The sequence below is a fragment of the Sceloporus undulatus genome, chromosome 2, assembly GCF_019175285.1.
Source record: "Sceloporus undulatus isolate JIND9_A2432 ecotype Alabama chromosome 2, SceUnd_v1.1, whole genome shotgun sequence".
NCBI classification, from domain to species: Eukaryota; Metazoa; Chordata; class Lepidosauria; order Squamata; family Phrynosomatidae; genus Sceloporus; species Sceloporus undulatus.
This window is the reverse complement of record NC_056523.1, coordinates 304673430-304695006: the sequence shown is the minus strand read 5'-3', so window position 1 is coordinate 304695006 and position 21577 is coordinate 304673430. Positions and strand designations below refer to the sequence as shown.

Sequence of the window (21577 nt, the reverse complement as noted above, 5' to 3'; positions counted from 1 at the left end):
TTTAAATACTTCACAGGCTGTCACAGAGAAGAGAGGGAGGCCTAATCTCTGCTACCTCAGGGGGTAGGACCAGCTCTAATAGTTTGAAGTTAAAGAAGAGTAGATTTCGATTGAACATTAGACGAAACTTCCCAGCAGTAAGAGCAGTTTGGCAATGGAATCAATTGCCTAGAAAAGTGGTGGGGTCTCTTTCCCTGGATATCTTCAGAAAGAGGCTGGACAGCTACCCTCTGGGGATGGTTTAGCTGGAGATCCTATACTTAGCAGGGCATTGGAACTGATGGCCCATGAGGCCCCATCTAACTCTCTGATACTATCACTCTATGGCTATCCTGAAACCACTAACGCTATGCTGTTTCCAACCACATGATGTGGGATCTGTGTGTGTAAAGTTATGTACCATGATGACAAAATGCTCGTCAATGTGTCAATGACTCGACATTAGGAGGAACATCCTGACAATAAGGGCTGTTAGACAGTGGAACACACTCCTCAAAGAGTGGTGGAATCTCCTTCCTTAGAGGTCTTTAGTAGAGGCTGGATGGCCATCTGTCAGGGATGCTTTGATTGAGAGTTCCTGCATGGCAGGAGGTTGTACTGGATGGCCCTTTTGGTCTCATCCAACTCTACGATTCTATGATTCTATGACTGGCACCATAGTAGCCAATGTGTAAATGGGGCCTAAATCGGCACACTTGACTTGGAAAATTCTTCATCGGGAAGTATCGAAAGTCATACTTTAAGGTGAAAACTGGAGCAAATGAAATAATTTCTTTACCAGTCTGTATACTTTAACCCTGTCTTCTCTTGTGATCTCCCTCTCCTTCATGCAGACATTAGAAGAAGAAGAAATAACATCATTTCTAGGTTTGACACTACATGCTGTAGTAGAATAAGTTGTCCAAATTATTATAGTATACACTGAGCAAGTTGTGCATTGCCAAACAAACAGGATGCTATAGTATACTTATTTCTTTTAAAAATATCACCACAGTCAACTAGAAAACTACAGAGAGGACAGAGTACACACCTGAAAGCTTAAAGAAAGCAATGATCAACAAAACAATCAGTTCAGTCAATTAAAATGAGATCATGTCTAGTCTTCAACTTCAGATTCAGTGCCAGCATTATAGGAAATGAAATGCAGAAAACATCAATTCACATTTAACAATTTCAAACTTAAGTAGATATATTTGGGATTACTTATAAAAATGCTGATGAACTCTATTAGTTTTACTGGATTGTGGGGTGCTCTTGTTCATCTTTTGATCTGTTTTATGCAAATATATTTTTTTAAAAAAATTAAAACTAAAATACCCAAGCATGCATGGAACATTTTGAGATATTGTCCAGGGCAAAGAAGAAAAAATCAGTGGTACTGGTGAAATACACACAGCAGGATCAAGCATACAAATTTGCATAAAAACACTGCATGTAAAAGTAGCATTGTAGGTCTCAAGCCATTGCATTATAGTTGTGTTGCATGTTATAGTTTGTAAAAATTTTAAATGTTACATTTTGGCATGAATAGCTGAAACTAAATTTCTAAACAAATACTTTGCAATGGTACACCACACATGAACAATTTTTGTTATTATTATTTGGGTCTAAAAAATTATTTACAGCAGTATTAATGAGTCTTCACTAATTCTCCCTCCCACAGGTGAAGATAAAAGTCCACCCAGCTTTCTGAAACAGAAGAGCAATTCTGTGGCTAGATTTCACCAACAACAAGCAGAATAGCTAGACCACCTTCTGTTGACAGTGCAAATGTCATTGATCCTTCAAGCTAAATCTGAATATAAAAGCACAAAAAAGGAAAAAGAAAAGGGAGTCAGGAGCTTTAAAATGGGAAGTGTCTCAATTATTTTTAATTAAGAAAATTTAAATCTAATTGTTCAACAGGTGCCAAATACAAGATTACATATATTCTATGAATCTTGTTGTCAATATTTTATTATTGTTTTGTGGCTCCTGGAATTTATAATACGGTCATTATTTTGCCATAGAACTGGAACAAGAAATCTCTTCAAATTTTGAATCAGGTTGAAAAATAAATAACATTACAACCAATGTTTATAGACTCGTTTAACGATTTATGAACAAGGAAGACATGAGAGGCCATTTTGATTTCTTTTTTCCCCCTTCTTCTTCTGACTGTCTTTCTGTATATTGTACATTCAATTTCAAGGGATAAGTTTGTCTAAAGTTTTTCTTTTCATAGTAGACAGCTCTGGTCTAATCAGTAATTAGTTAAAACAGTTTTCCAGGAGCAAGCTCAGTTTATGTCAATACCTCTGATTTTATTACATGGTCTGCATGAATCATAAGTTTGATGCAAACCGTGGTTTATCCCCCTCTAGTTCAGTATTTAAGACTGTGGAAGAATCCCTTTGCAGTGTGGCCGCTGATGGTGTGGTTCCTCGCGGAGGTGGAATTGCTCCTGAAGACATCTGGCGGAAGAGGGCAACTCTTTGGGGGACTGTGCCTTTGCTCGCAGCCTGGAGGCCTGTGCTTTGGAAACTGGATACTGGCTGAGGAATAGAGGCTAAAGATTCTCCCACTGTTGGATGAGGTCTCGCAATCATCGTGGAAACCTCATGGGGCAAAGAAGGCTGTGAGGCAGAGAGAGGCCTCACCTCCCTTGTCAGACTAGCATTGTGAAGAGCTTGCGTACTCTTGTGGACGTCACTTTTCTGTGATGCACTAGGCATCTGCTGCAGTGGTTGTTGTGACTGTTGCTGCTGCTGAAGCTGCTGCTGCGACTGTTGCTGCTGCAGCAGTGACAACTGTGAAGCAGTAGGGGTTGCATACTGAAAGGTTCGTCCAGCCGCTAGAGGGCTTTGTACTGGGGGGCTACAGACTGCAGAAGAGTAAGAGCAAGGCGAGAAAATGGCAGCTTGCTGAGGAGTCTGGGTGCTCGGTGTTGGAGAATTCAGGCTCCCATGAGAGAGGCTTGTCATGGAATACACAGGTGGAGACTGTGTCCTGACATGCATCACTGAGGCTGCCGTTGCAGGGCTTGAATTCAGAGCTGGCATTTGCTGCAAAGTTATTGGTCCAACAGTCTGCACCATCTCACGGTCGTGTTTCACAATCTGTTTCAAAATTTCACTCTCCTGATTATTGAAAACCCCAGTGTTGAGATCTTTTTGGAATTTCTGGAGCAGGAGAGAATTCTTCTTTCCTTTGGGGTGAAAGGAATATAACATGTCATGTAAATTAGCAATTCTTTGCCATGCTAGCAGATTTTTTTTTTAAAAAAAATACTTTTTTGCATCAAGGTTATCTAATTAAAGACAAATATTCACATTCAGTCTATACTTGACTTTCAGTGTTTGAAACTGCTGTTTTAATTGTTTCCAAACTGGATCCTAGGATTGTTTTTCAACAGCTTATAGGAGTTTTTGATTAGTGTTTTAAGGTGCAGCTACACTGTAGAAATGATACAGTTTGACATACTTTAAATGCTGTAGCTCCATCCTATGGAATCCTGGAATTTGTAGTTTTTCAAGCTCTTTAGCCTTCTCTCCCAAAGAGTGCTGGTGCCTGACAAAACTACAAATACCAGGATCCTGTAGGATGGAGCCATGACAGTTAAAATGGTGTCAAACTGCATTATTTCTACAGTGTAGATGCACACTTAATGTGTTTTTAAAATGTTTTTATCTTTGCATTACTGTAATGGTTTTTGTTTGTTCATTGCTTTGGGAGCCCTTCTGAGCTAGGAGGCAATGCAGAAATACTTTAAATGAATAAATGAATATACCCCCATTACTGCCCTCCCAGGAATACAAATGAGGATTGTTTTCACTGAAGACTGAGATTGGAAATGTTACTCTTTTTTGATTACAACGACTCTTTCACACTACACATTGTGATTCTACTTTAACTGACATGGCAACATTGTATGGAATCCTGAGGTTTGTAGTTTAGAGAGGCACTGGAGTGGTCTCCTGAAAATTCTGTCTGATAATTTATCCCCCTGTAAACTGCAAATACCAAGATTCCATGTTATGTTGTTATGGCAGTAAAAGTGGAATCGTAGCACTAAAACTGTTTAATGTAGCAAGGCCTCAAATATCAGGAATCCCACAGTCAGCCAATGCAGCCATGCTGGTGGGAGGATTCTGGACATTTGCAGTCCAAAAAAGTAACTTTTCCAAACCTTGACTGAGGTGAGAGATTAGAAATTGTTATCAAAAGCTATAGCAATAGCAATAGCAAGTACATTTCTATACCGCTTATCAGTGCACTTAAGCACTCCCTAAGCTGTTTACAATGTGTAAACCAATTGCCCCCAACAAGCTTGGTACTCATTTTAGTGACCTTGGACGGATGCAAGCCTGAGTCAAGCTTAAGCCCTTTGGCTGGTACTGACTTCTCAATCTTGCAGTTTGTGAGTGAGTGGGTACAGGCATTTAACCACTGTGCCACCAGGATGGGTGTTACGGAATAGATTGTGTCATTCTAGCAGTGTCCTTCAAAACATCTGCTTACTTTCATTCTGATAAAAACAAATATTTCCTATTAATTTTGATGAAGAAATTCCTGTAAACACACACAAAGAAAAACTTTGCTGGATCATATGAAATGCTCATCTGGTGCAGGGCTTTACTTCTCAAAATAGCTAATCAGATGTCTCCAGGAAACCCCAATTATGGCATTAAGTCAAAAACCCTCTCTTCCCTTTCCTTCTCACAAATTAGTACTCCATTGCAACTTAATGATTCCCATTACACATATGACTAACACCCTCTGACTAGCATCCTGCTAGTTGCAGCTACAGTAGACCCATTCAGTCAATTGTTGAGTGATCAACATGTCATATTAACATGTAGGGTAGTCTCCACTGAGTCAATGAGCCTACTCTTGTCAGGAAGAACAACACAATTTAGGCTCTTGACAGAATGTTTACCTCCCCTGAAGGAACAATGGGCATCATTATGGTTGTCAGGACATCAAAGCCGCTTTATCTCAGATGACAAAGGGGTGTGTGTGTGTGTGTGCGCGCATGGACATGCATGCAGATATGCTTGTGAAATTGTCCAGCTGAATTAGCTGAAGAGGTCTTCTTTACCCCATACTTACCCGAGCAGCATACTTTCCCACAGCTCTCTACAAATAGGGTTAAGAAACCCAATTGAGTGGAACAATCAGGCAGCAATACTTTCCAGGAACAAAGAACTTCCATTCATGGAATGTACAGGGATCAATGCTTAGAGAAGTCAGTTTTGGACTACAGTTTCCAGAATCTCTTATCAAGTGTGTCCAATGGCCATAGCTGGCTGGCCATTCATGGAACTGCAGGCCAAAAAGTAACCTTTTCAAGCTTTAGCACAGATACAGCTCTAGGGTACTTCATATTGCATCGGAGAACTAGAAGAAGAGCCAATATCCCACAATGCCAAATATACCATTCCCTATGTGCATTTTGCTAGTTATTCACAGGAAAGAACAATCTACTAATGCTTCATCATTTTGCTTTTATTACTGTATGCATTGCTCGATTCTTTATGAGCAAATATATTCTACAGTTTAAGAACAGGTTTCTGTGGCTTCTCTAAACCTTAGAAAGGAAAGGAAATGGAATAACTCAATTTTAAGTGTTAAAAGAGCCCATCTCTCTCCTTGCCAAGCTGTCCTAATTTCCCAAATGCTAAATATGTTATGTAAGTTATAAATACATGTGCCCATTTAACACATTTCCTGGAACTAATTATTAAACATTGGTAAGCAGTGACCACCAGATTGAGAGGAGTAATCTTTCAACATGTCTGTGAACTAATATGAACTCAGAGCATATTATGTAGTACCTAGTTGTGTAACAAGAGTCACTGCATATAAATCTTGCATGCCGTTACAGAACAGAGGATGCATGTAATCCACTGCTCCCAAACACACTTTTTTTTAAGCTACAGCTACAATCATAACAGTGGAGCATATTTTCACATATTCTAATAAATCTGTTGCAATACCATTGAGAGAATCATCTGAAGTTTGAATTAAAGTTCAAACTGAGTAGAATATGTCTACACCTTTCCTTTTTGGCAATGAGAGCTAACACAAAAGCTCTACTCAGACATTCAAAAAGGGACTGAATTAACATGGGAAGAAGGAAGCTTGCTAGGCTTGCATCCATTCTACTTTGTACATGCTAAGACCAATAGTCCTGAAGATGAGAGCCATTTCTATGCAAGGAGGGTCTCTATGTGAGCCAGAACCTCAGATTCTCTAGGATTCTGCTCATGCAGAAACCCTCCATGTACAGAAGAGGCTCCTGTTTGGAATTTAGTACTTTTCTCCAGAGCAATGTAATGTGTTGCATGCTGCTTTAATTGCTTTTTGAACACTTGAATATGGCTAAAGGGTCTCATATAGAGACTTCTTAAGTGTGTGAGATGGTCTATGGTTCTTTTACCTGGGTGGAAATACTGCAGCCATGCAAGGAGAACTTATCAATCTGGGCTGCACTATGTGGAGATCTATGAAAGCAGTATCTCCTTTCATCATCCAGCTGCAAAACTGCAGCTGCCCATTACTTGGGCATCCTTCAACCCATGCCATGGGTTTGAGGGCATGTTCCCCACTGGGGTACTGCCTACCTTGTGATGGAGATGGGGAATAGTGAAGGAGATGATGAGTACATCCTTAAACCCTGCCTGTAAAGTGACATGTGCTGGTGTAAGCTCACCATCTGTCACCATCAGGATTCTGATCCTAATTTTTAGTTTTCCAAAGCACTGGACATGCTTCAGGAGTATGGGGCCCCTCATGGATAAATGTTTAGCCTGGTTCCTAGAATACCTATGTGATGGAATAACACTGCATGTTCACATGGACATCCCCAGGAAGTACTGCCCTTGAAGAGGCTGCATGTGAAACAGGACTTTTCTGCAGTTCTTAAAACTTCAGAAATTTGTTGTTTAAACTTCATGTCCTCCTTCATTTCACAGATGAAAACTGGGACAGACATGTGTGGTCATGCAAAAGTAGAGTATGGTCAAGATGGGAAAAGTTATTAATAAGGAAGAGCACACAAGATGAGAGAGGCTGTAACAGTTTGCATTTGCCTGACCCTACTGGGACAGGAAAGATTCTGCTCCTATCCAGTTCTCTCCCCACTTCTGAGTTAACTGAGTGCAAGCTTTAAACTCGGTATGCAGCAACTGAAGTATGCTGAAGACAAAGGGTGAAAAGTGGGAGAAGGAGAGGGAAACTGGGTAATTTTAAAAACAGCTGAAAAAGTGACAGGAGATCAATCACGACCGTCCTTGCCAAATCAAGGTGTTGGGAGTGTATGCTATTTGCAGCAGCATTATGTGACTATTCATAGACAGGCTTGCACCCTGCCAGCACTTGCTGGTATTCCAAAGTGACAATGCAGGAAAAACAACAACAACACTTTTGTAGTGAAAGAAAAATCGACAAAAGAAGGAGGTAAAATTTAGCACAGCTATACTCTGCATCAGAGGTGAGAAAAGTTACTTCTTTGGACAATAATTCCCAGATTCCCTCAACTATCTCTGAGAGTTGTTGTCCCAAAAATAAGCTTTTCTGAAGGCTGGATTTGAATACACAATTTTCTATGCAATTGTACAGTCACAGAGTTATAGGTGCAGAGCTGGGCATATGGCTGTGAACCAAAACAATCACCTAAACAATTGAAGGGCCCTAAAATGAAGAAACTGACACTTCCAAAGGCTGAATTGGCTCACCATGCAGATTAGCAATTGTTTCTGCTGCTAGTTCTAAAAAAACTACAAAAGGAGCTGTGGTGGATTCAGAAAAATGCAATATATTTATGTGAAAGGTTTCTAGAAGTAAATATTGAGAGCGTCTCGTATTAATTTTGAAGAAAAACTGAGCTTAGACAATATTCCTCTTGAAAATATTAAAAGCAGTATTACCTGAAGTAAAAGAAGGGTTGCTGTATTATCTGACTGCAAGAGCCAAAATATTAAACGCTAAATACTGGAGAAGTCTTCAGTGGCCTAGATTAAGAGAATGATATGTCTGATTATGGGATACAGCTCCCCTAAGTAAACTGAAATGGGCTTTATGGTTAAAAAATGGGAAATGTAATGAAAATTGAGCTGAAAAGGAGTGGCATTACCTTATTTGGTACTAGAATACAAGGCAAGAAATAGTCATAGCAAATCTTTACCCACTTATGTTGATACTGTATATATATTATTGTGCATGAATAGCTTGGCTAGTAAGGTTCTATAAATATGTAACTTTTTAGGATAGATTTGAAAAACATAGTACAAACACACAATTATGAAGAAAGAAAACTGCAGAAACTTGATCAATTTGTGCAGGCAGTCTTGATGCAGTATAATACACTCATTACCACCAAGATATAGGCAATGATGAACCTATTACATGCATTTTTAATTAGAATAATCTTCTCAGAATCCTCTTTCCCATATGCACACTGGCTGACATCCTGTTAGTGGCATACACACATGTAGGCTTGACTTCAGTATGACCTTTCAGGAGTATTGCTGAGATTGGTATTCCTTCCTCTGCAGTGTCCAAAGCCCCTCTCCCTACAAGACTAACTGTACACCCTCTGAAAATCCTACCCCAAGACCAACACATGGGAAGCTGGTAGGATTGGAGAAGTGGCTGGCTATGCCTCTGTAGCCAGATGTAAAATGATTATAGCAGCAATGAGATCCACCAAGATCTTTCGGAGGTCTCAGCATAACTATAAATGCTTTGCATACAGGGACATAGATGCTTCTCCAATCCTGCATGCTTCTCACGAGGCACAGAGTAGCTATGCTGGAAGGGAGGCTACAGAGGTTGTATGATAAATCAAGGGGAGGGGATGGAATAAGACTTAGTTTAGCATTGGTCTGTATGTACAATTACTATGCTTTGCTGTCTTAGAATGAGTGCAACTACAGTCTATATAGCACTGGGCATTTTGGAAAACACTTCTGACAAACTCCATATGCGATTTATAAACAATAATATTCGTGCCATACAGTCTTAGATGTTCTCTTGGCATAAGAACGTGTTCTTAAACTGGATTATTTAAACTTCACTTGCACTTCTCTTTTATAATAATACATGTCTTATTTATAAAGTGATAGTGCCACTTCATGAAATAGAATAGGGCTGTGGGTTTTATTTTTTATATTTTTGAAGTTTTACTATTTAATTTTGGGCCACTTGTCTATAGTATTTTAATGTTTGTTAAAAACATTTATAAGCTGTTTTTCTAATCAAGTATGCAAAACAGCTTATAAAAGAAACAAAAAGAAGCAAGGCATAAGGTTTAGGGGTAGGAAAAATTTAGCCTATGGGCCACATGTGGTCCCCAGGACCATTTTTATAGACTTCCAAAAAAAATATTTTGCAATTTCCTCCCAATTTCAGTTTTGCTTCAAAATGCCGTCAAATGAGCTCTAGAGATGTAGAGGTAATTTCAAACATGTTTGGAGTCCCCCTGTTCCCTCCCAGGGATCAAAACACATTTCTGCAAAAATTAAAAATAACAATAAAAACACCCTCTAGGGGTGTGAGGAGGCTTTCCCACCATGTTTCAATCCCCTGAACCAATTTAAGTCTAGGAGAGGCCTTTTTTGAAATAGAAATAATGCCAGAACCAAAATCTAGTTGAAACACGATAATTATATTCAAGACAAGGATCCACAAAATGAAAAAGTTATGCTTTTGTTTTTTAAAGTTTAAAACATAAAAATTATTAGTGAACATTTGGGTTTCACCTTATTTCCCAAATGATAAAAGAATCCATGACTCTGTTACTCAGTAGAAAAGGACATTCCATTAATGGTGGTCCACCCCTAAAAGGGCCCTGAAAATGTGCACTCCAATGCTATGCACATGGTGATGTTCATGTGGAAAAAGATGGTTCTTCAGTCACCATAGCTCAAGTTGTTCAAGGTTCTGAAGCATTTGAACTCAGAACAGAAATGCATGATAAATCAGCACAAATACTTTGAGACAGGTGATACGGGACTGATATGACTCTCTGCCAGAGATCTGGCCATGCTGTTCTAAACCACAGAATGCTTGACATTCTGAATTTCTTTTCTTTTTCTACCTACTAGTCCTCATATGTTGCATTATTTGCGGGGGGAGAGGAGGAGGAAGTGGTGCTGCAAAAGGCTCCAAGTTATGTCTTTCTGTTCATGAATGTCTTTTTTGTGCCAGAAGATACTCCTGTAAGTACCAGTGTGGAAGCCAAAGGACCAAGATTTGGACTGATCTGATACTGTAAATAGTCTTGCATAAAAGTCCTTCTCTTACCGAGTTTTTAAAGAAATGATTGTGTAATACAGTTAAACATTTAGTCATCATTTTAAATTAAAATATTTGTTATTACTTATTTTCCACCAATTTTAAGGGAGGAAAAGGCTTGGGGAACACCCCCCCCCACTCGAAGAAATGGCTTTTCCCACAGTTCCTTTCACTCAACCCCCTCCTCAAGCCTTCACATCTCTAATCCCACCTTTAAAAGCATCAGCATGGAATAAGGCAAAGTGTTACTTTTCTTGACCCAAAAGAAATAAATATTAATGTGTGGTTGAACAGAAAAGAAATGAGCATGAACATGGAAAGAGAAGCATACCTATCCTATCAAGCCTGTCAATGGCCACAGTTTCAAATGCTCTTCTCATCATGGGGTACTCCTCCAGAACCTCATTGAAGTTGTCCACAGACAGAGAATACAGCCGGCAGTATGTGTCAGCCCTTACGCTGGCAGTGCGTCGGCCTTTGGTCAAAAGGCAGATCTCTGGGGTGAAAGAAAGAAAGGGAACCAAGGGAAATGGTTAAAGAAGTAGCTGAAAAATGAACTGATTAAAAAAAAAGAATGATTCAAACCATTTTTTGTAGATTTGAAGGAGTCTTGTATCTTTCTAAGCAAGAGAAACATTTGATTCTTCATTTCAATACATATGTACACATAAACACTTCAAAAACTTGACCTTACAATTAGCAAACAAGAAATCATACAACTTTGATAAAGTAAAACATTTGGATTAAGTTATTCAGCAAGGCACTACTGTTGCTGGTGGTCCTCATTTTCCTCCTCCCCCCTCCCTCCCATCCCCTCCTCCTCCTCTTGACGTCTATATTTTATTCCAGTACCTTCTTTGCCGGCTCTGATGACTACAGCTGCTTCCACACTGCTTTAATTGACATGGCTCCATCCTATGGAATCTTCGAATTTGTAGCTTTTTGTACCACCAGAACTCTCTGACAGAGAAGGCTGAATATCTCACAAAACTAGAAGCCCCCAAATTCCATAGCATTGAGTCATGACAGTTAAAGCAGTGTCAAACTGCATTAATCCTGCAATGTAGATGCAGCCTATGATTTTAGCATACAAGCATTAAACAAATAAGCTAGAGTGAGTTGTATGATATTTTCTGACCACAATCAGAATTCCAGTACTTTGAGAATTAAGAACAAAATATACTGCACACTTCTTGTACAGTGGGCCCTTGTTATCTGCTGGGGTTTGGTTCCAAGATCTTCCGTGGATAACAAAACCCGTGGATGCTCAAGTCCCATTAAATATAATGGTATAGCAAAATGGTGTCCTTTATATCAAATGGCAAAATCAAGGTTTGCTTTTTTGGAATATTTTCAAGTCGTGAATGCTTGAATCTGTGGATAAAAAATCTGTGGATAAGGAGGGTCAACTGTAGTATGGATTATTTCCTGCCACAACCACCTTTACATCCATCCAAAAGAATAAATTTCAATTTCCCCCAAATGGAATTTTCATAAATCTACAGTGCAATAATAATAATAATAATAATAATAATAATAATAATAATAATGTATGAAGACCCTATGAATGAAAGATGTCCAAGTGACCCTGCCATTAGCTGCTTTGTTCAGGTCTTGCAAATTCAGGGTTGTGGCTTCCTCAATTGAGTCTATTCACCTGGAGTGTGGTCTTCCTCTTTTCCTACAACCTTCCACCTTACCAAGCATTATTGTCTTTTCTAGTGAGGCATGTACAAAGTACACCAGTATTAAACTGAATTAAAGACTATATTGTTTAGAGAAGCATTCCCAGAGGTGAGCCCCTCTCTGACCCAGGAAGCCTCCTTTTAACCATCCATCAAGAAGCCAAACCCTTCCTCCAGTCCATCTGCCTTGGCCCAGGCCTCAGAGGTTGAGAAGATCTGCTGGACCTGATCCTATTCCCCACCACCACTCCCTTCTCCTTTTGTGTCATGTCTTTTAGATTGTAAGCCTGAGGGCAGGGAACCGTCTGACTAAAAAATTTATGTACAGCGCTGTGTAAATTTACAGTGCTTTATAAATAAAGGATAATAATAATAATAATAATAATAATAATAATAATAATAATAGTTTGACCATTTTGGCTTCTAGTGAGATTTCAGGCTTGATGTGCTCTTTGACTTCAGTTATTTTTGGCAGTTCATGGTATCCCTTCCCTGAAAAGGCCCCAAACCACATCCAAACTCCTATCACAATTGTCCATTCACTTACCCCCTCTCCCCATGGACCAAAGCTACATAGCCATGTAGTAGAAGAGAGCAGAGTGATAATAGGCTGCTGTACTTTCTCCTTGCTGTTGTCTTATCACTTGCTTAGAGGGAGAAAATGATAGGTGGTGAAGGCAATGTAAAGAAAAGCAGGTCTTTGGGATGAGTCAAACCAGTATATCAAAAGGAGAAATTTCTCTTAAATTTGAATGAAAAGAAAGTGGGGCCAGAACGCATTCACTTAAAGTCGCAAGTTTCGCACAATTACATGAATATGCATTGCATTTGAACTGGCTTCCCATTGCCCGAAAATAGCATGCCATTGCCCTAATTTGCATGTGGCAGTCTATCATGCAATAACATGAAACCATATGATTGCGTTCAGACTGACTTCCCATTGCCTGAATTTGTGTGTAGTGGGTTATCACGCAATAACATTAAACCCCATGATTGTGTTCAGATTGCCATCGGATTATACTTGCAATTCTCCTTGTCTGATAAACTCCAAAGTGACCCCTTTGCTGGGATTTGGGCTTGGCATGTGTTGAAGTATGCTGACTTCTAATACTGGTACTGGGTGGAATTGCTACATCACCATTTGTGAAGTGATCATAATGCTGTTGATTCTGCTGTTGGTTAAGTACAGGTTATGCCTGCATTAGCCTTAGTGTAATGACTGCCCAGTATATCAGGACTACAGGACTGGCTTATAAACTATGCAGAAACAAAGTCTGATATGCTTCATTTATAAATCCTAGTGGAAAATTCAGAAGTCATGTAGACGAGATTTAAATGAGGTGGAGTTATCATCAATCCTATTTGACATCTAAGTAAAAAGCAGCACATGGTTTATAAAACCAATTAGGTATGAATATGTATCTAACTCACACTATGGAACTCATCAGTGGAAATTGTTCCTTAGGAGAAAAGGAGGGAGGGGAGAGAAAGAGCTTCAATCCTTTTACAAAGAGCTGGATACTGCCCATGGCTGCTTCATTATATACAATGAATGTGAACTCTGGAGACATCAGGATTAAAATATGAAGCATTAAATTACATTACATTTTAGAGGATTTATTTGCATGGAAGTCTGATGCTCATTTCTGCCATTTTTTTTGGTCATACCAGTGTTTTAATGCTATTTGTGATCATGACATTGACAGTTTATTTAAAGCACTTCATCTTTTTTTTAAAGTTCTATATGAATAAATACTGTTTCTGTTCCATAATACAAACAATCTTTCAGCCACCTTCATTACAATTTGCCTTTATCATTATTGTGTTAGGATAGTTATGCATTGCTTTTTTTTAAATGGCATATTAGGAGAACCCCTTGAACCAAATAAAGAATGGCTCTAGCATTATATAAATATCCTCAGCCACATTTCATCCCTGCATTCAGCAAATGCCATCCATTCACAGATTACTTCTTTCTTTTCAGGAGAGGTTTTTTGAGGACAGATATTTTAAAATTACCAACATTCTATAGAAACACATCTGACTTTTATTTGAGGATTAGAGTTAGGATTTATGAATGACTAGATCAGCCATAGCGACAACTGCGACAGCTATGCCAGTAATAGGTTATTTTGGGGTCCTCTACCAATGCTTGGTTATATTATGCTACTATATTTAATACCATCCTTCCACTTTCTTTTTTTTCCAACCAGTTACTAAAGGATTAGCTGTGTAGCTGTCAGTGAAATTATAGCTGAAGCATAATACAGTGGTACCCCGGGTTACGAATTTAATTCGTTCCGCCGCCGCGTTCGTAACCCGAAAATCTTCGTAAGCCGAAAAAGCCATAGGCGCTAATAGCGAAAGCCGCGATTTCGTGCGAAAAAGCGCCGAAAAGCACCAAAATTTTTTTTCGTAACCCGAAATAACCTTCATAACCCGGAACAGTTTTTTTCAATGGATTTTTTTCGTAAGGCGGCGCATTCGTATCCCGGGGTACCACTGTAGTCATCTTAGCTTATTTCCACTTCTGCTTCTGTAGGAAAGCACCTCCGATTTGGGCCAGCACAAATTAATCTAAATATCATCCTAAAATCCTGTACGTTAGAAGGAAACAACACTGATCATGCTAGCTGGAGGATTCTGTGAGCTGTAGTGCAAAACAGTAATGTTTCCAAGCTCTGGGCTGTCCTAAACTTTATGGGATAGTGAAAGCTTTAGAACATGGGAACTGACCAATTACTGAAGGACGTTTCTCGACTAGACTGAGCTGAAAGTAAGCCAGAATATTCTATAGGTCCATGCCCAATATACACAACTAGTAAAGCCAATCTTATATTGCCCCTCTTATATACAGCAAACAGAAACTAGAGTGGAATGAGAAGAAAAATCTGGAGAATTGTACATGTTCATGCAAGAATTTTGCATGAACAAGATTTGGAACTGTAATATAAAGAATATCTTTTTGTTCATTTAGCTTAAGTTTTAGCTTACCTGAGGAGAAAAAAGAAGTTCATAAAGATTAGTTATACAAAATTCTGAGGTTGCACAGCCAAGAAACTTATGCACTCCTGTGAGCTGTGTTCTATATGACCCATGCCACAAATGCACGTTCCTGAAATTTTAAACAAGCAAGCAAGCAAGCAAGCAAACCAATAGCATTGACATAAGTTTAATATGCAATGATTTTGGTGTCCAGGACAAAGGCCAAATCACCCCCACTCCCAGCAAACAATTATGTAGTTTCAGAATTTGTTTGAATTGTTTGACTGGTCCTTCTGCATTGAACATGCAAAATTTGACAGCAGAATAGAAAGCCACATAAACAAAACCAATCAACCAACTAAGCAAATCACCAGCTTACTTCCAATTACACTTAGCACCAATATCACTCATGTCTATCGTTTCTTTTAATTACTCAAATTGTTTTCCCCAAAACAATTGCTCCCATGAACATTTAAAGGATGAAGGCTAATCATTTTTTCTAATGAAAGAGCACAATCTGAAGGCACAAAGGCAATACTAAACCCCTCAGTTTATTTCTGCAAGCCAAATTTTGTACAACGCCGATTAGTGGTTCAGCAAAATGGGAATGTCTTGATTTGGGTTCTCCATAAAAGAGATGGAATCATATTTCTTCTAGAGAAAATGAATGATAATGCAGATGCCTTCTTTGGAAAGTAGAACTAACATGTGCATTCTTGACACTAAGTGAGCTGGCCAGCTGGATCTGTAATCCAGAAAAGTAACTTTTCCAAACTTTGGGCAGGTGGACTACATCAGTAATGGACTGGATGAGGAAAAACCGACTCAAGCTGAATCCAGAGAAAACGGAGGTACTAGTGATAGGTTCCCCCGGTCCAGGAATGGCTGTGGTTCCACCTGTCCTAAACGGGGTCACGCTCCCTGCGAAGGACTCTGTGCGCAGTCTGGGAGTGCTTCTTGATTCGTCGCTTCATCTGACTGCTCAGGTGAATGCGACGGTCAAGAGCACCTGTTACCAGCTTCGGCTGATTCGCCAGCTGCGCCCATATCTGGACCGGAGGGACCTAGAAACTGTGGTACATGCTCTGGTAACTTCGAGATTGGATTTCTGCAATGCACTCTACATGGGGCAACCCTTATACCAAACTCGGAAGCTTCAAGTGGTACAGAATATGGCAGCCCGGCTGGTCACTGGTGCGTCCAGGACCAGCCATATAACACCTGTACTTAAAGATCTTCACTGGCTGCCTGTTCGCTTCCGAGCTCAATATAAGGTGTTGGTTATCACCTATAAAGCCCTAAATGGCTTGGGCCCAGGATTCCTAAAGGACCGCCTCTCCCTATACAATCCGCCTCGCACCCTCAGAACGTCTGGGCAGCAATTGCTGAAGGTGCCTGGGGCCAAGCATGCTTCTACGTCTAGAAGGGCTTTTTCTATAGCTGCCCCAGCCCTTTGGAACACGCTGCCCACTGAGCTCCGCTCATCTACCACCCTGGCCCAATTTAGGAAGGATCTTAAGACCTTCCTATTTAAGCAGGCATTCCCCGATTAAGATCCTGTGGGCCTCCCCTCCTCTTCCGTGGCCATGAGGACGGGCGACGGGGCTTTTATTCCTGCTTTTATTTTTATTGTATGGTTGTTTGTTGTTGATTGTTTTTAACTGTATTTGTGTGCATTCGTTGCACTTTTGTTAGCCGCCCTGATCTTTCTGGAAGGGCGGGATAAAAATAAAGATTTTATTTATTATTTATTACATTTCTATCCCATCTTCAACAATGTGAGTAGAAATTCTCTTAGTTGATGAAACTTTAAGAACATCAGGGTTGCTGAGAATGCTTTTGGGCCCTATTGATTCTGTTTTTAAAGCACCATCCCTAGTTGTTTGCCAACAGCAGATCTGTAGAACAAGTGGAGGATGCCAGTGGGTGAATGAAGGCTGGCTGGCTGGCTGGCTGGCTGGCTGGGTAAGTACCTCTGGCATGCCATTGCTGGCTTTGTGCAAAGTGGGAAAGGGGCCCTGGCTGTGTATAATGAAGAAGGATCCGAAGAAGGAACTTTCTTCCCATTCCCCTTCAGATGGTGAGGGAAGCAAGCTAACTTTTTGGTGTGGTGGGCAGGAGAAAATGGGAAAGAGTGTCTGCCACCTGGAGCAGCTTGGAGCTTGGCTCAGCTGGAGGCAGAAGGATTTCCTTCCTTTGTTCTCTCTCACATTTGGTCAGATTTGCAGGAGTGACTCCAGAGGAAGCCAGCCTCCTTTTCTGGCCCACTTGGTAGTAGTTTTGAATCCTTGCCATCAGGCTGTAAATCTTTACACGCGTTTTCAAAGAATATTTAAAAAGAAAAGAAAAGCAATGATACTGCTGAGAAAGACAACAGCATCTATAACGTAGACACCTTGAGGCCTTGCCATTCAACATCAGAACAATACACAGATTAACAAGCAAATTACTTCCACTCAATGAACAGTATATATACCCCACAGTCTTTCATACCAGCATTCTCTGGAGAATTTCTGTTATGAAGAAATGGCTGCTTTGTGAGCCCTTTGCTGACAAGAGAAGCAAAAAGACACTTCCGTGATGCTTCAGAAGCATGACTGGCTATCACAGCTTTGCATTTCTGAAGCATTTTGCCGATGTTTTAACCACAGTAAGCCTCCGTGTGATAATTCCCCTAGTTTGGACCTGAGCTGTGACTCCCCCCCGTTCACTGGTGGGCACAAGTAATTTGTACCAACTGCTCTGAACTGTTGGCCGTAAAAATGCATTCCAAATCCCAATACGGGTTAATTTTAATGAAATTCACTGGTGTCACTAGGGGCTCAGACCACACTGGGTGCCTACCCCCTTGCACTGGGTGACATCAACCCTAGTGTTGCCACTGATCACACATTTCCCAGGACTGCAAGCTAAAATCCTAGCAAGATGATGAAGTCCATCTATGTTTTTTTACCTCTCACCCCAGCTAGATATGCACACCAGCCTCCCTCCCCTGTACCAAAGAGCTTATCGTTTTCAAAGAAATAGTCTATACTATTTCTATGGTATAGTCAAGACCCCTGAAGCTATGCATACTTTGTCTATGTTGTGCTGTGCTGAATTCTGAACTTGGAATTTCCAAGTTCTCAAACTGTTTTTATTTTATTTTATTTATATACCGCTATCCCAAAGATCATAGCGGTGAACAGCAAGTAAGCTAATTAGCAAGTAAGCTAATTTGCCCCCAACAGTCTGGGTACTCATTTTAGCGACCTTGGAAGGATGCAAGCCTGAGTCAAGCTTGGGCCCTTTTGCTGGTCTTGAACTCGCAACCTTGTGGTTTTGAGTGAATGGCTGCAGTACAGGCATTTAACCACTGCGCCACCAGGGCTGCCTAACGCACGACACTTGCAGTAATGGAAACGGAATGGAACAGAACAGGGGGGAAATGGGTGTTATCACACAGGAGAACACCGCTGATGCCACCAGGAGTCCCCAAGCCATTCCCCAGCCATTCCATGGTAGCTGGCTTTGAAGATCGGTTCAAAATCATTCTTCCAAATTGGCTGCCAAGAACTGCTGGGGAATGGCTTGGGGACTCCCAGCAGCATGGCGCCATTCTCCCATGCAGTAACATCCGCTTTCCCCCTATTCTGTTCCCATTCCTGCAAGTGCCGTGCGATATCCTCTTTGGACTCCAGCCCCCCCAAAGCCCCAGCCAGCTTGGTCAACAATCAGGAATTCTGGGAACTGAAGTCCAAAATGTCTGGAAGACTAAGGACTGAGAAGGATGGGAATAATAGAAGAAAACAATTGTTGCAGCACCTTTAAGAATAACTGGTTTTTATTTCTGTGTGAGCCTTCATTGGTATAAACCTACTTCTTCAGAGGCAGTACTGAGTAGTATTAAGGTCTCAGGCATAAAGCATATTTATACAATTTTGGAAGTGGTATAGAATGTAATAGGATCCAGAAAAATGCAAAGCATGACTTTTTCAAAGGTCTGCATAACACGATAGGTCTTTCAGACATTTACAGGGATAGTGGGGGAGTAACAAGTTATAAGTAAGGAAGTAATGTATAAGGTGGATAGAACAAAACTTTTTTTCTGCCAGAACAGATGGGAAAAACATTTGTTTTTTGCTCACCATAAGAAATATTTTACACTAGTTATAACAATTCTCATGGGAGATGTTGTTAACATAAGGTGTTGGGAGAGGGTCATTAAGTCTATCTTGAAAGAAGGATCCTCCATCGCTCACAGCATTGTGAGACCCTGTCTCCAGCTGTGACATTGTTTAAAATATTCCCCTCATTTATCAGTTCTCCCTTCTCTGCAGAGGGCAATGTCAGCCACCACTCTACAGGAAGTCCTTCTCCTGAAGTAAGTCTCAAGTTCCTTGCCAAGACAGAAGGACACTTTCCTCTCTGCGGGAACTTATTTGAAAATGTTGAAGGAGGAGGCAGAGTCCTTTGTAGGAACGTAAAGAAGATTCTCTATTTTTTTCACCCTTTTTGAAACAGCTAGACATTTTGTTTAAAAACTGTCAGCAAAATGAGCACTCCCTCAATCAATTTCTCTTAAATTTGTGCAAGAAACATTTGTGCAAAATTAGCCTATTTTCCTCTTCTGAAGCACAGCAAATCTATGCACAGATCAAGCACAGTTTAGGATCAGAAATCAAAAGGACACAAACAATCCATCAAATGCTTACACTTTTTTTTAAAAAAAATCTATAAAACAAAGTAGCAGAATTCATATAATGTGTAAAAGATATTTGCACAAAACATGTTTTGCAAATGAAAGTATTTCTCTGAAAATGCACAAAAACTTCTTTATGCTCTTAGCTTCAGGCTTGTGGTCTTCAATGTGTCAAGAGCTGGGGTGTCCTTGGAAACCTGATTTTCCACTCGGGACACATTTCTCAGAACCCAAGCACTTGGAGAGCTGGATTCAAAAAGAGAAAAGGTGGAGACCATGTGCTATGTGTAGGGCCTATAGAAAAAGCGAGGTTAATGTGAATTGTTATTCTGTTGCTTGTAAGTCCTCTGCCACCGTGAAATACAGCCATAGGTGACAGTAATTAGTCCAATAGATATAACTGTTATAATTCAGACTCCTGTGCTGTGTCACAAGTGCAACAAAAGAATTAAGTGTGCACTTGGTGTATGACAATGTTGAGCTATGTGTACATGAATACTGAGAACGTTCTGAATCTGCAAATGAACCTATGGTAGATCCTAGATGTCCATCTGTCAAGTGATGCCACATTTCTGCCCTAGAGGAAACTATTTTAATACTGGTGCCACCCTGCCCAAATATGTTTAATGAAATGATGAGGAAGAAAACTGCAAAGGTTTTTCTAGATCACTTCTGAGGAACATCTGAGCCCCTTCCTGCCTTTCCTGAGAGACTGCTGCTGCTCTTTAAAACTAAAACAGAAGAATGAAGTGGGCCAATGGAACACTCTTGTCTTCAGTGTTCCATTGGCTCACTTATTCCCAAATAATTCTCCAATAAAATTATCCCTCTGTGGGCGGGGCTTGTGCTCCAGCCTGCATGCTGCTGGTCTTCCCCTGAGCGTGTTTGGGCCCTTCACGACACGTGAGACGCAGCTCAGATGCTAAAGAACTCTTTAATGTGATGAAACAACCGGCTCACTCCAAAGTAACCTAACAAACAACTGTTGTCCCCTTTCCCTTAGACCCCGCTGTAGCGGGCCCTTTTACTCCCCGTCTTCCTTCAAAGCCTCCTCCTTTTGTTCAGGTCGGCGGCTCTTCTCCGACAGCTCTCAGTCCGCTTTCTCCCATGCCGTGGGGGCGGATGCCTGCTCCCAACGCTCCCCCCTTTGGGTCCCACCACTCTCGTTCTAGTGACCCCTTCTCTTTCCGCCTCCACTCCCCCTCGCCGGGGTAGCCAAAGTCGCCCTCCACCTGTGGGTCAGGCAGACAGACTTCCACCCGGGGTCCTATCTGTAGCAGACCATGTCGTCCTTGTAAAGCTACTGGGCACCCTGCCCTTCTAGGCCTATGGGTTCCCTTGTCTTTCCCTCTTCCGCGTCCCCCTCTACTTGCACGCCAATCTCCCTCTCCTTTTATCACCCCTTGAGGCTCCCTTTCCTCCTCACCTTGCTCCTCCCCCGGGTCCATTAGTTTCATTTCTTCCACCTGGCCGCTTTCGCTCCGATCAATCCTCACTTCCTCCTCCCCTCCCTTACTACACCCTCCTTGTATAATTTCTTAGCTTTCAATGTTGTACCAATATTTCACTGAAAAGGGAAAACAAATGATCAACAAAGCCAACATGCAGTAAACTCATGGAAATCACCTGCCAAGAGTTCTGAGTCCATGGGATAATGACAGGTCCCAGGTATACTTCTGTCTGGCATCATTCTTCCAAAGTACAGTGGTACCCCGGGATACGAAAGCACCGCGTTACGAAATTTCCGGGATACGAAAAAATTCTATAGGAAAAAACTGTTCCGGGTTATGTTTTTTTTTTCGGCTTATGAAAAAATTTTTTGGTGCTTTTCTGCGCTTTTTCGCACCAAATCGCGGCTTCCAGCACTAGCGCCTATGGCTTTTTCGGCTTGCGAAAGATTTCGGGTTACGAAAATAATCCGTTCCGCGGCGCCCTTCGTAACCCGAAA

At 40.8% G+C, this 21577-nt stretch overlaps 1 protein-coding gene across 1 annotated transcript in view; it reads right to left on the bottom strand.

The window, feature by feature from the left end:
- Positions 1-603: 603 nt before the first annotated feature.
- LOC121923771 (potassium/sodium hyperpolarization-activated cyclic nucleotide-gated channel 1-like) overlaps positions 604-21577 on the bottom strand; it is a 44070-nt gene continuing 23096 nt past the window's right edge. The window contains exons 2-3 of the mRNA XM_042454521.1: positions 10610-10774; positions 604-3187 (exon numbers count right to left, since the gene is read on the bottom strand). Coding sequence (XP_042310455.1) covers positions 2325-3187; positions 10610-10774 — 1028 coding nt within the window. The 3' untranslated portion in view covers positions 604-2324. The remainder of the gene's footprint in view (positions 3188-10609; positions 10775-21577) is intronic.